We start from the raw sequence: 15,058 nt of genomic DNA on the forward strand, positions 1-15,058 counted from the left end.
ACGCGGTTGTGTGTGGGGAGCCTGACGCTCAGGCTCGTCTCCACGCTTCCGCCTACAGAGTCGCGACTAGCGACCGTGGCGAAGCCACCCGGAGCGCGGACAGCCCCTCCCGCACGGAGGAGTCAGGCGGCCGCCCGCCGCGGCGGCCTCTGGGTAAGTGATGAGGCCCGGCCCCTGTGGGCTGCCCCGGGCTCAGTCCCTCCCGTCGCGAGTCGCATGGGGCGGCGGCCTGCAGCTGCGTCGGTCGCGGGACAGATGCAAGTAGCTGGGGAGGGGGGTGCTTTTGGTCTGTATGAGATGTCAGTCAGGGCAGTGGAGGAAAATGGCAACCGCGAGTGAGAACTGGGCCGAGGAGGTCCAGAGCTGCCCTTCGCTGCCCGCACCAGGCGGCTGCCGGGGCCTGACGCAGGCCCGGAGAGGGCGCGAGGGCGCATTAAAGGCGCTGAGTCCTTCCGGCTGCCAGTCCGGGTGCGACCGGCGCGGGAAGCCCCGACGGGCCTGAGGCATTCCCCATGCAGCCTCACCCCCGACCCCTCTCGCCAATGGGCGGGTCTCCAGGTGCCACCTGCGGGACGCTGCAGCCACTGTCCTCCCTTCCCCAACCCCGTTTGTGATTACCCCGTCTCTAGGGCAGGAAGTCCCCACCATCCCCATAATTGTTTTCTTTTTTCAGATTATATTAATCTCACTCTAAGCAAAGTCAGTTTTTCTTTTTAAAGCTTGCTCCATCTATCACTGCCTTCTCTAGCACTCATTATTTGGAGAAAGCAAGCAAGCTGTTGTCAAGCTGCTCTAAGCTGTACCTGGAAATTGACAGCAGCTAACATGTTTCATAAATTAACGCCCCAATGGCATGCATTCTCGAGACTAAAATCTTTTTGGCAAAGCTTTTGATTCTCAAAGGATGTTGTGAAGTGTGTAAAGTACACTTCGTAATCACAAATTTTTTTTTTTTGTGGTACGCGGGCCTCTCACTGTTGTGGCCCTTCCCGTGCGGAGCACAGGCTCTGGACGCGCAGGCACAGCGGCCATGGCTCACGGGCCCAGCCGCTCTGCGGCATCTGGGATGTGGGATCCTCCCGGTTCGGGGCACAAACCCGCGTCCCCTGCATCGGCAGGCGGACTCTCAACCACTGCGCCACCAGGGAAGCCCTGTAATCACAAAATTTAAAGCTGAAAGGGGCCTTATAGAAAATGCAGTTCATCCCTCTCATTTTACAGATGAGGACACTAGGCCGAAAGACGGTGTAGCTTGATCGAAGTCCCATACCTCTTCACTAACTGGACCCCAAGGCTCTAGATGCCTTGGTCGTTACGCTCCTCGCCACAGCCGGAGTGCGGTGCCAGTTTAACCCACGCACCGTAGAGACTATCTGCCAGAGGTGATTATGCTTGACTTGATTCCGGTTATTGAGAAATCAGACTTGGCTAGTGTGATGGCTCTGGTATCCTAAGGAATGCGGTTGACTATTTCTAGGTGGAATAAGCTGCCTATTAATGTACTTCGGGCTCAAAGCTTGTCGTCGTCGTCCCCCCCCCACCCCCAAATTCAGCCCTATTCTCTGCAAGAATAACCAAGATTTACAGCATTGGTTGCTTCCTTGGGTAAAGGCATCAAAGACCTCTTTAGCAATCTGCATGTGCTTTAATTAAGTGTAAATTATTAATCCATTATCAGACATCAGCTCCTTAATAGAGAACAAAACACCGATGGGATAGGAAGCAGAATAGATGAGTTCTGATGGCTGGGAGGTTATTAGGAAGCAGTGGAGCATCACAGGGATGGTCAGCAAGAAAAGAGGAGGGGACCTCACATGACTTGCTACACCTTTTTGCCCAGCCCTGCTCTGAATGTCTTGGAGGTAGTAGAGGGATTCTGCTCAGGTGTGGTCACTGTTTATTGAGTACCTGCAGTGGCTAGCTGCTTTCATAGATGAATTTTGAATACTTAGCAAAAAGGAGGTAGTATTGTCTCCATCTTACAAGTGAGGAAGGAGTCTCAGAGATTTACCTGGCTTTGATGATGCAGTCATTTGCAGTAGAGTTCAAGCCTAAATCACTTTATCTCCCAAGTCTGGTCAGTGCTCTTTTGCATTAGATCTTGCTACCACTTCTAGCCAGGAAGGGGATGAGAGAATCGCCTGTGGCTGATTTATTGGCGCCTGTGGTTGCCCAGAGAGGCTGAGCAGGACTTTCAGCTGCCCTCTATGCCTTAGAAAGTGGAGCTGTGTGCTTCCACCCTATCTCCTGAGGGGAATGCGAAGGAGCCAGGCTGTCTAGCTGGGGAGGAGGGGCCCGAGTGCCTTGGCCATAAATTACCCTGGCCAGGGCTGTGCTGGGAAGTGTTGCATAATGCCCTCCCCACCACTGAACCGAAGTGATTTATTTACTATGGTCCATAGATGGTGCTTGACCATCTTGTTAAAGAAAAACTTCTCCATTTTAGTAATAACAGGGCCAGAAAAGCGTTGAGGGTTTTTTTCCCCCTTGTCTTAAAAAGCAGCACAGGTGCCCTTATCTTGATAAATTATAAAGTATTTCTGCACCACTTCCTGTGCCCCCTTTCTGCTTATTTATTCCAAATTGCATGTGAAATTCAGTCTTTTCAGAGAAGAATGCTAAGAAAAATACTGTTCCAGTTTATAGTTACCAGCACAGGCTGTGGAGTCAGACGTAACTTTTGATCCCCACTTTATGCTATTTGCTAGTTGTGTGTCCTAAGCCTAGGTTTTTTCCTCATCTGTAAAATGGAAATAAAAATAATACATATAGTCATGGTGAGGGTTAAAAGAGATAATGTGCATAGAGCATTTAGCACAAGGCCTTGCACATACTATTTATTCTGTATAATAATAGCTATCGATAGTAACTAAACAGTATTTCCTCTAGGATAGAAGAGATATTGCTACTTGAACTTGCTTAGGGAAAGTGGAGGAAGAGTAAAGAGAGTAACAAACATGAGTTTCAGGATTATTGGTTGAATTTATTAACACTTCTACTTTCCCTTTGCTAGTAGGAATTTTTTTTCTTTCTTTCTCTTTTTTTAACCTTTCCTGGAGAAAAAGTGTTTATAGTGTTGTTAGTTATTTTTGAAAATTTTCTAATTCATTTCTTCCCTGGTTACAAATCAGTCATACAATGACTTTTTGTTCCCCCTAAAAAACCCTAGGCACTTTAAGCAAAGGGTTTCATTAGCCCACGTGGATAACGTGTTTGTGGAACATTCCATGGCAAAGGAAGTAGTGGTCCACCTATATTCAGAAGTTATAATCATTCTTGTTTATACTGTATTCTAGGTGTGTACTAGCATTGTTGTTTTCCAGCTTTCTCCTGTCCTGTGAGTAGCTTATTCTTCTTTCAGAAATGCAGACTTTATTTTTTTAGCAGACTAAGAAGAATCTTTTCCTTTCCTTTACGGGGTTCTGATATTTTTAAAGTCCAGTAGAAATTTGCCCTCACTGGTGTTAGCATTCTTGTTTGCCTGGTGTTGCGGCTTTATCAAGCATCCCACATGTTGGTTAGATGGGGGTAGAGATGTAGTAGGCTGGCTGTGTCTGCCAACAGGCAGGAGGCCCCAAACTAACGTTTCCCTGTTCCGTTAAAGGTTTCTAGAGCATGACTGCTCTTCCTGTGTCATTTACCACGTCTGCTTCTTACCCTCTTCTCTTATACTCTCAGTGATTTTCATAAGCAAATGCCTAGAATTACTGCAGGTTTTACCTCACACAATAATTTTCAGATTTGGAATTTCCATGTCATTTTCAGATATTATGAAAATAGGTGTAATAGTGTATGAGAGAGTTAAATACACCTCTTTTTCTTAAGTACTTTTTAAAAAGTTTGAAAATGTGTTCCTCGTCCGCCCCCAATACCCATCCTACTAGTTTGGGAATATTTTTGTTTCTTAATCTGGCTAATATTTTAGTTTAAAGTTAGAATTACAGTAGTTGATTTTTGTTCATTTAATGTAACTGGTATAAATCCCACATTTTGAGCACTTCTTGTGAAATTGCGTCTTTTTCTCTGTAACTTTAGTTTGTGAAATAGTCTCTAGGGTTTCCTTTATCCGTTGTTCTTTTAATGCAGTGGTTCTTCATTGAGGCATTATATTAGAATCACCTGAGGAGCTTAAAAAAGGATCTGTGCCTTACCCTCAGCAGTTCTGTTTGGGTTCATCTGGAGTAAGACTCAGGCAGCAGTACAACTCTACATGGAAGGTTTTACAATGCAGTCAGCAGTTAGAGCCTCTATTCTGGGGTAAAATGATTTCTGCAAACATTCTCTTGGTTATAAAATGTTACACCACCACAATCATGTGAAAGTACATTAAAAAGTTAAAATCCTTGTATAAAGTCTTATTATGTAGCACTTGGGTATTTCTCCTTTTACTTTTGTATTTATAGCCATGAGTAAGTATCTCAAAAAGGCTGAGCACATTCCTGGGCCAACTTTCCTGTCTCCATGTCTTAACAATAATTAATAAAGTCACAGTGGTGAGAACCACAAAGAAAATATCTAAGACTTTGTTTTCCAAAGAAACAGATGTCTTACTCCTTTTGTTTCTTCTTTTGTTAAAGATTCTTATAGCCTGCAAGAATGAAAAGCTGTGTATTGTAGGACATCATTCTGGCTACCATAGATCTGAGAGTCCAGTCTAACTATTATAATAGATTTTTAAAAATAAAATCAAAGATGTTGGGTATCAAGCTAACTTTGAATTCAGTTAACAAAGATACTAGTATTAAGCTGTTCTAGCTTACTTAGTTTGAGCTAACCCAGTTATTGCAATCTAGTAAGTAAACAAGGTTTTTGTAGTCTCTTAAATATTAGTGCTATTATTATAAATACCACTTTGATAACAGATAAAGCATTTTAAGATGTAGGACCGTTACATTTGGCTATAGTATTTGTAAATATAATGATAGGTTATTTTTTTGCAACCTCTCTCACATTTTGAATTTCCACCAAAAATTCTCACATGTGACTTCTAAGATGTTTCTGTATACATAGGAAACTTTGGCTATTCCACATACTAAAGAAAATAAAATGAGTGGTCAAAAAATGATGAGCAAAGGCTATATAAAAAGCTTAGCTAATAATCTGCAAAGTAAGTTACATTAGAAAAATGTTCTGAATAACTTTGTGATGTATTGGCTCTATTAACATTAGGTAAAATCTGGTTGTGCTGCCTTAACACATGAAAGGTCTATTATGCAAACAAATTTGGATGAACTTATATATGTGTGTGTGTGTATATATATATATATATATATATGACTTTTATTTTTAACAGGTTTGAGTTTGTTTCATGTTATAAACTTGGAACATTTACCCCCTTATTTGATTCAATATATTTGCAACGTCTGCCATCAGTATATATGTTGAAAGTTCTAGATGGGAATTTTGAAGAAAGGGCACTGAGTTTAAAGTCAGACTTGAACTGAAGTTCTACCAGCACCATTTAACAGCTAGTTGTCTGACTTTGGGTACCTTTCCTGCCTTCTCTGAGCCTGTGGTTTCTTAAGCAGAAAATGGAAGTAATACAGTACCTGCTTCACTACCTCATAGGATCAAAAAAAGATAGAGTAGGGCAGAGGTTCTCAAAGTGTGGTCCAAGGACCCCTTGAAGGTTCCTGAAACCCTTTCAGTAGGTTTACAAGTATCTCCCTTTTGCCAAGGCCAAATTGTCTTAATACATTTGAACCAAAACAACATGTGGCAACAGATTGATTGCAGAAGCAGAGAAAAGAACCCAGCTGTATTTTTTAAAGCCAGGTATTAAAGAGGATTGCAAAATATAAAGCAATGCCACCCTTCTCACTTAAAAAAAAAATTTTTTTTTAGAATAAATGTGTTATTTATATTAATATGTAATGGGTTTATTGTTATTTCAAATATATTAAAATTGAAAAAATGTCTCTTAATTCTGCATATGGTAAATATTGATAAATATAATCCACATAAACAGTAGTTCTTAACAGCCCTTAATACTTTCCTTAAGAGTGTAAATGGATCTTGAGACCAAAACTTTTTAGAACTGTTGATAAATGGTGATGGCTGAGTTCCTATCAGGACAATTCTGCAAATAAAAATTATAAACTTGAAAAAAAGTTTTAAAAACGACCAGATGGCATTCAAGAGTGACAAAAAGCAAGCAGAAACTGGAATGAGGTCTATGCTTGGAAGAATGGAACAGCTGTGAATAATTTTCCATTTTTATGGCTTTTAGCCTGAGAGAAGGCCCCAGTTGGGGGCATGAGGGGATGGCTAAAACTGTGATAATAACCCGTAGTCTTACTTGCTTGAAGAAAAGAGGACAGAGTTCAGAGTGACCACACAGGTAGAAAGTAAGGAGGAAAATCCTAGAAAGGATGTTGCGGGGGAGACCCCAAATCCTGTATCTAAACTCAGTTTGGATCTCTTGCCAGCCCCTAAACGTATACTAGTGTTGAGCAGCCTCCAAACAGCACACCTAGCACTAAAAAAAAACACCTCCTAGAGAAATGGAAATAAAAACAAAAACAAATGGGACCTAATGAAACTTAAAAAGCTTTTGCACAGCAAAGGAAACCATAAACAAGACCAAAAGACAACCCTCAGAATGGGAGAAAATATTTGCAAATGAAGCAACTGACAAAGGATTAATCTCCAAAATAAAACCTAAACCATGGGGAGGCAGAACTTGGAGTTTAAGTTCAGCCTAATTAATTTGCAAAAAACAAAAACATCAGTACGCTTTAGAAGAATATTACAGTACCTAGAGTCTTTAGTTATCGCAGTGTCTAAGATATTTTCCACAATGACTAGACATATGAAGAAACAGGAAACTGTCACCCTAATTAGTGGAGATTGACCCCAAGATGACCCAGAGGTTGGATTTAGCTGAGAAGATTTAAAGCAGCTACTATAACTATGCTCAAGGATGTAAAGCAAAATAAGGTTGTAATGTGTGAACAGACTGGAAATCTCTGCAGAGAAGTAGATAGAAAGAATGAGATGAAAATTTTAGTCTTGAAAATATATCTGAAATAAAGAATGGGTTAGATTAGGAATGACGGTGAACTTGAAGGTAAGTAAATAGAAATGATCTCATCTGAAGCAGAAAGAGAAATAAATTATTGTATGTGAAAGTTCTCTATAAACTTCAACACTCTGTATTAGCATCAGGGATTAATAGGTTTCTTTCAAGGCCTAAACTCACCTCTTCCCTCTGCATATGGACTGACTTCATAGTTCGTAAAATCAATGCCATCTAAGAGTACACTCAAATTCTCTCTCCTTACCTCAACCATCTGCTTTCCACCATCAGAAAAAGAGATTGCTTTTTTCTCCATGGCTACCTGCTACACCTATACTTTTTAAATTAATTAATTAATTTATTTTTGTCTGTGTTGGGTCTTTGTTGCTGCGTGTGGGCTTTCTCTAGTTGTGGCGAGTGGGGGCTAGTCTTCGTTGCAGAACGTGGGCTTTTCATTGTGGTGTCTTCTCTTGTTGCGGAGCACGGCTCTAGGCATGCAGGCTTCAGTAGTTGTGGCATGCGGGCTCTAGAGCTCAGGCTCAGTAGTTGTGGCGCATGGGCTTAGTTGCTTTGTGGCATGTGGGATCCTCCTGGAACAGGACTCAAACCTGTATCCCCTGCATCGGCAGGCGGATTCTTAACCACTGCACCACCAGGGAAGTCCCTACACTTACACTTTTGATTGCATTCTTTCTGGCTTCTAGAGATTACACCCCTCTTCAGCCTGAAAGTCTTTGATCTGCAGTTCCCTCAATGTCCTGTTCTGTCTGTACCTACCCTTTATGACCTCTGCTTTCTGACATTCCCCTGCAGTCAGATATTTTGCTCTTGCTGCTTTCCCGGACTGTTGTCAGCGGTCACCAGAAACCTCTTGGTCAGCACACTTGGGGGTGTTTGTAATAGGCCTCATCCTGTGTTTCTCTGCAGCATTTTATACCATTGCTACCTCCTCCCACCAAGGTTCTTGCGTTTTCTGTATCTCTCTCAATGACAATATATTTTCTTATTTCTCTTCTTCTGTCTAGTTGTACTATTCTTGTCTTTAAAGGATTCATTCTTAGCTTTTTTCCCCTCTTATTTCACTCAGTAGTCCCATCTAATCCTGGTGACTTAAGCCTTGTTATTGAAGAGAATCTCCTTTCCAGTGCTGCCTGTTGTCTCCACAGATAGCTAAACATTTCTACTCAGACGTCCTAGAGTGGACACATCGAACTCACTGTGTCCAAAATGAAACTTCTCTCTTACGAAGCCAGTTTCTGTGCTTCTCCTCTGGCGTTCTGCTATGCTACCTTTGTATCAACCTAGCACATGGCAGTTACTCTGCAAATAGGACCCAAAGCAATGAATGAATTCTTCCAGTTACTCCAGCTGGAATTCTGAGACTCACTTTTGACTTGATCTTCTCTGTGGCTGACCATATCCAGTCCTCTGCCAAGTCATGTCAGTCTCCATCTGGTATATCTTCTTGTATTCCTTTCTTCATTCCCACTGCTGTTGTTTGGATATTGCAGAAGGCTACTTGCTGGTCTTTATTTCTCCATGCCTTTCCCTTGCTAATCTTTTATGTGTGTTGCTACTAGACCAGTTTTGATTCCCAAGCCTAATGGTGGTGATTTTACTCATTCTTTTTTTTTGCTGTACGCGGGCCTCTCACTGTTGTGGCCTCTCCCATTGCGGAGCACAGGCTCCAGACGCGTAGGCTCAGCGGCCATGGCTCATGGGCCCAGCCGCTCCATGGCATGTGGGATCTTCCCGCACCAGGGCACGAACCTGCGTCCCCTGCATCGGCAGGTGGACTCTCAACCACTGCGCCACCAGGGAAACCCTACTCATTCTGTTTTTTTCTGCCTAGAATGCTATGTTCACCTTCTGCCTGTTCATTAAAATCCAGTTCAAATGGATTATTTTTCATTGGGTTTCCTGTCATTTATCTCTCCCTCATAGTGTGTTCTCCAGCTGCTGTTATTGGCACTTACCACTTCTACTTCATGTCATAGTTACTGTGTTTTATATTTTATCTCCCCTATTAGCCTATAATCTTGATTGCAATATCATTGTAATTTTTTTCTGTCCCCGTGCCTTGTACAAGGCATGCTTTCAAATATTTTCTCTTTATTAAATTTCTCTTCACAAAATATTTGTTCGATAAGTGAATTTAACTGTTACTCATAGAACATTAACCACAGATTTTTGTATATATGGCTTTTTAGTGTGCTATTTTCATTTCCACATGGTTCAACAGTTCACTATACTAATGTACTATATGTATAAATATATATATATATATGGAACTGTTGAAAACATTTATGATCTGAGGGAGGTTTTTTGGGACAGTTTGTAAGACTGGTTTAAGGTACTTCAATTTGAACCATTTTATTGAATCTAAGACATGTTTTCACATTGAAATCTCCAATATAGAGTTTTATTTTGGTTTTTTAATCTCCTTATAAATTGGTGGTATTTTAGAATCAGGAAAATGTGGTAAATACAATAAATAATTGACTTTTGGTTAAATGGCCTTTTGGAACAATACCCACAACCTGGATTTTCGTTTCTATTCTTAGAAGGTAGACTCAGGTCTTTGTAGGTTCTGTTATCTTATTTTTTATTTCATTGCTGCTTAAAAGCTTTTAAAATGAGATGGTATGGGAGAGTTTTGTTTTGTTTTGTATTTTTACTCAGGGGGAGGAGTAAGGGAAACTACTGTGTTTGAATTAGTAGGATTTTTGAAAGTAATGGTACCGAAAGCTCAGTTTCTCTGTACACTGGTGCAGAATCGAATCTTGGAGACAAGAGTTTTGGGTGAAGTAGAAAAGGATAGCTTTATTACTTTGCCAGGCAAAGGGGGACACAGTGGGCTCTTGCCTCTAAAAACTATGTGTCCCAACTTGGAGGATACTGAGAAGTTTTATAGTAATGGTTCCAAGAGGGCATGATCAGCTCATGGACATTCTTCTGATGGGTTGGTGGTGAGGTAAGTAGGAGTCAGCAACATCAACCTTCAGGTTCCAGCTGGTCTGGGGTCTGCATGCTTGTGGGCTGGGCAGCATACCATTGTTAATCTTAACTTCTCCCACCTGGAGGGGGTTTCAGTATCTCCAAAACAGCTCAAAGATGTTGTTGTGTGTATCCCTTGATGGGGAACCAAGACCTTGCACAAAGACTGCACTATTGTTTCTATGACTGTTTATTTCTCTCTGGTCTAGCATCCCCTCGTTTCCCGAATTAACAACTGCTTTAATCTGCCTGTTGGAATTCAGGGAAGGTCATGGAAGCTGAATGAAAGCTATGTCTTGTAATCAAAGAAATGGGGGACACAGAAAGGCTTTGTGCCCCAGAGCCCCACAGGGCCCTGCTCAGTATCGTAATGTATGAATGTAGAGTTAAAAGAAGCAAGTTGCAGGATTCCTAAAGTATAATATTATTTGTATAAAATTTTAAAACATGCAAAACAATACCAAACGTTCTTAAGGAATCTGAACACATGCAGTAAGAATGTGATAATGTACAGGAGAGTCATAAACATCAAAATCAAGATGGTGGTTACCTTTGGAGGCAAGGTAGGTGGGGGGGTAGAGTGTGGGAGAGATGCCAGCGTGTCTCTACCCTGTTTGTAATGTTTACTTTTTGTGCCCAGGGGTGGGTGCTTGTTACCTTGTTCTCTTTACCTACTGTCTGTCTGAAATATTTCAACATTTTCAAACAGTATAGTTCCCCCCACCCTTAACTCTGTGCTCCCTAGTTTCCCTCCCAGAAGCAAAATTGGTTTCTTTGAACCTTTCCAGACATGTGTATATAAACAAGAATATATTTATGTGTAAATTCCCCCACCTTTAAAAATAAAATAACCACTATCACTTTTACATAAATAGTAGTCTTCTCTACACAGTTTTACATTTTGCTTTTTTTACTTACTATGTCTTGGAGATTATTCCATATTAGTACATTATATATGTAGTTTTAATAAAAATAGATTTAACCTTTTATCAATAATAATTGCCTTTATCTTTACCAGTTATAATCTAGACTTTATCCACTAATAAGTATAAATGTTTGTTTTGCTGTGTCACATTTGCTTAAGCAGTAGGAAATCTGGGTTTCTCCCTGGTTCTTCTTTGCAGGCTTCCCAGGGTGCTTGATGTGTAGACTGTTCCCTAGGCTCCTTCAGTTGATGAGTTGTGTTTTTTTCTGGGAGGTGGAGAGGGAGGACATTGGGGCTCTGGAGTCCATTTGCCTGGGTTTACGAGCAGTGTGATCTTGGGTCAGTTAACTCTCTGTGCTGATTGTTTCTTCATCTGTAAGGTGCATTGAGTATTTCCTTCCTCATAGAGTTGAACTGAAAATTAAATGAGTGAAAAATGCCTGACATACAGGAAACAGTATAAACCGTTGACTGTTTTTATTATATTATCCACCACTCAGCATTTTACTGTCCAAGCTACTGCGAGTCTTCAGACAGCTAAACCCACACTCTCATCACTGACCTCCTTAAGACTTTGGTCTCTCTGGTTAGTAGGAAAACTTCATTTCTTTTTTTAGGACCTGTTTTTTTAGAGGAGGTTCTCCCAGCCCCCCAGGGATGCCCTTTATACCACAGCTGCCTTCTGTCTGCACAGTTGAGGTGGAGAAGGTGGAGGAAGGAGAAGGTGGCACAGCCTCCCACCTCCCAGGGCCCTCACGAATGTTCTTGCTGCTCTGCTCACATTAGACTTCTCCGCCAGAATTCTTTTGCATGTTCTTCCTCATGCGTGATTTTTTCCCACGACACCAGTGGTCCCATCCTTTATTCTACTTCATCGGGAACCTCCATGCTTGTATGTGTCTGAGTCCAGTTAAGGTCAGCACTTAGTTTCTTTCCCATTGGGCTCCAGGCCCCGTGTGAATCTGGGGATGTGGCTTGACATCTATTTTAAGGGCTCCTGTGACTGATAAGTTACCCAAACATTATATGATAGGAGGCCAGTGTCCCCTGAGCATAACAGAGGATCCCTAAGGAGCAGTGACAGCTCTAGCCCAGGCTGGACACACTGTAATGTTATTAACATTTATAGTCAACATTTGAATAGTAGTTTCCATTACAAGGTGCTTTTCACATAACTTATCTCATTTGGCCCTGAGGCAAGGATCAGTACCTCATTCCCATTTTTGCCAGTGAGGAAACTGAGGACTAGAAACTGTGGTTGCATGGATAAAAAAGGACAGACTTCCTTTCACATCTTTGTCACCACACCAAGCCACCTTCTTACCAGATTTTAAAAAGGCCACATTTTATCGTTTCAGCAGGGTTGAAATCAGTTGTCATAATGGGGTATTTAATGTTAGCTAAGTTTGGGGTAAAATTAACAGTATTGAAAACTGTTGAATAATTTCATTTAAATTTAGGTCTCCTTGTATTCTGTAGGTTTGTATGATCTATAGCCAACCTTGTAAAAAAAAAAAAAATCTATATTATCCTTTTTCTCAGAGCCGCAATGGACACAGCTAGCCATAGCCTTGTCCTTCTGCAGCAGCTGAACATGCAGCGAGAATTTGGTTTTCTGTGTGATTGCACAGTTGCCATTGGAGATGTCTACTTCAAAGCCCACAGAGCAGTGCTTGCTGCTTTTTCTAACTATTTCAAGATGATATTTATTCACCAAACAAGGTAAGGATGTGCTTTTGTAAATCAGAAGTATTTTTGATACTGTGATATAGCTAAGCCTTATTATAATCTCATTTTGGGGATTCTTTGTTACGGGATCACCTTAGGAAATAATAAAAATTTATAATTTTTTTACACATCTGTCATTAAACTCTCTGTAGGGTTCATGGTAGAAGATAAGAATGAAAACAATAATGGCTAAAATCTATTGAAGGCTTATACCATAAACAAGCACTAAGCATTTATCTAATGTAAATTCTGTTATCCATACTTTTTTAGAGAAAAAGAAACTAACTGAGTCGTTAAGTAACTTGTCCATCTAGGATTATACAGCTAATATATTAAACTCAAATGCAAATCAGTGCTCTTCATCACTAAGTCATTGATTTCTATTCCATAACACTTTCATAGCAAGGTTTCAATGTCATAACTCTGCCCACTTTATATTCCATATTACAGTTCAAATGTCGTTTGTTTCAAATGTTTTTTCAAAAAAAATTTTTTAAATCTAGATTGCCCCAGCATGGGGTATTAAGGAGGGGGCTATAAAGTGGTATCCAGATTCTGAGCTCTTGGAAGAAAATAGCTTTAATACCTCCTAGGTTAAAAGTGATGCAACACTGTATGATTTTTTTTTTTTTTTTTTTTTGCGGTACGCGGGCCTCTCACTGCCGCGGCCTCTCCCGTTGCGGAGCACAGGCTCCGGACGCGCAGGCCCTGCGGCCATGGACCACAGGCCCAGCTGCTCCACGGCATGCGGGATCCTCCCGGACCAGGGCACGAACCCGTGTCCCCTGCATCGGCAGGCGGACTCTCAACCACTGCGCCACCAGGGAAGCCCTGTATGATTTTTTTTAAAAGACCTTACATGGTGGGACTTCTCTGGCGGTCCAGTGGTCAAGACTCTTTGCTTAAAAAAAAAAAAAAAAAAAGACTCTTTGCTTCCAGTGCAGGGACCGTGGGTTCTATCCCTGGTCGGAAACTAAGATCACATGCCAGGTGGTGCAGCCAAAAAAAAAAGTTTATAGTCTAAGAGAGAGGCAATGCATGTAAAAATACAATGCAAATAATTGCAGTGTAATTGATCTCTTTGCGCCTCAGTTTCCTTCTCTGTAAAACACTAGAATAATATACCCACCCCATGGTATTGAGAAGATTAAATGGATTAATAATATTAAAATGCTTAGAACAGAGCTTTGCACTGTTAGCTGCTGCTATTAATAGTTACTGTGATGTCTATAATAGAAGTGCTGCACAAGGTAGAGTGGAGTGTCAGCAGCCTTATTTTGAGAAGGTTGGCACAGGTTTCACAGAGGCTCTGAATGTTGCAGGATCAGGAGGAGTTTTTCAGATGTTGTAGAGGAACGCAAAAAGTTACAGTTGCAGGCAAAGGGGGAAAATACATGAAAACATATGCAGATATGAACCAAGCTAGCACATTCAGAAAATGGAGTAGATCAGAATGATTGGAATATATGACACAAAGGGGAGAGGAGGTTAGAGTCGGGGACAGGTCATGGGTAGTCTTTTCTGCCACGCAAAAGAGTTTCCTCTCCGACTTAAGGGTCAGTGTAGAAACTAGATTAGAAACACTACCTTCACATAAGCCTCATCTAAGAGCAGTGAGTTGGTTCAGCTCTTAAAGCACCTGTTGTGTACCAGGCACCATGCTAAACTAAATCCAGGCGATACAAAGGTAGCAGGCCTACTTTGTGGTATCTCTGTTGAGCAACTAAAAATCCTCAGTTAAAAGAGCTCTGTGCTGATATAAAAAAAACCTTGCCACAGACCATGGCAGTGAGGTAAGAGTCACAGGTAAGAGTGAAACCCAAGAGGGAATCCTAAAATGTCAGGACTAAAGAAATGGATTGCCGGTGTACTGACACTTGCTTTCTGATGTATCGACACAAACTTTTGCTTCAGGGAAGGTGAGTGCATCAACTGATTCCATTGTTCCTTGTCATCCAGCATTTCCCTCAGGTTGTTTTTATCCTAATTTTGCAGGGTGTTTCCTGATTTCTTGTTACACAGTTATTTCCATCTATTTTCTGAATTCTAGATTCATATGTGAAAATTGGGCTTGAGATTAATTTAAACCTTTTCAAAGTTACACTTGTATTCGTTTGTGATTTAAAGAGTAGATATATTAATACAGTTTGGAAGCCAAAATAAGGTTAGTGTGATTTAAAATTCTAAATAGTACCAATTCCAATAGACCCTTTTAAATTTTTAAATTATTTTTTATTATGGTACAATATATGTAAACATAAAATTTGCCATTTTAACCATTTCTCTTTGTACAATTCAGGGGCATTAATCACATTCACAGTGTTGTGCAACCATCACCAGTATCTATTTCTTTTCTTTTTTTTTTTTTTTTTACCAGTATCTATTTCTAA

At 40.9% G+C, this 15,058-nt stretch overlaps 1 protein-coding gene across 5 annotated transcripts in view; it reads left to right on the forward strand.

Annotated features, from left to right (window-relative positions):
- The first annotated feature begins 89 nt into the window (after positions 1-89).
- ZBTB25 (zinc finger and BTB domain containing 25) overlaps positions 90-15,058 on the forward strand; it is a 71,912-nt gene continuing 56,943 nt past the window's right edge. For 3 of the 5 annotated variants that reach the window (XM_024750854.1, XM_024750853.1, XM_024750850.1), the window contains exons 1-2: positions 1,133-1,382; positions 12,483-12,662. In XM_024750854.1, coding sequence (XP_024606622.1) covers positions 12,490-12,662 — 173 coding nt within the window. In that variant the 5' untranslated portion in view covers positions 1,133-1,382; positions 12,483-12,489. Of the gene's footprint in view, positions 154-1,132; positions 1,383-12,482; positions 12,663-15,058 lie in introns of those variants that run through there. The other 2 variants (XM_024750851.1, XM_024750852.1) reach the window with 2 other exon arrangements.

The sequence above is a fragment of the Neophocaena asiaeorientalis genome, unplaced genomic scaffold (genome assembly GCF_003031525.2).
Source record: "Neophocaena asiaeorientalis asiaeorientalis breed wild unplaced genomic scaffold, Neophocaena_asiaeorientalis_V1.1 scaffold140, whole genome shotgun sequence".
Lineage (NCBI taxonomy): Eukaryota > Metazoa > Chordata > Mammalia > Artiodactyla > Phocoenidae > Neophocaena > Neophocaena asiaeorientalis.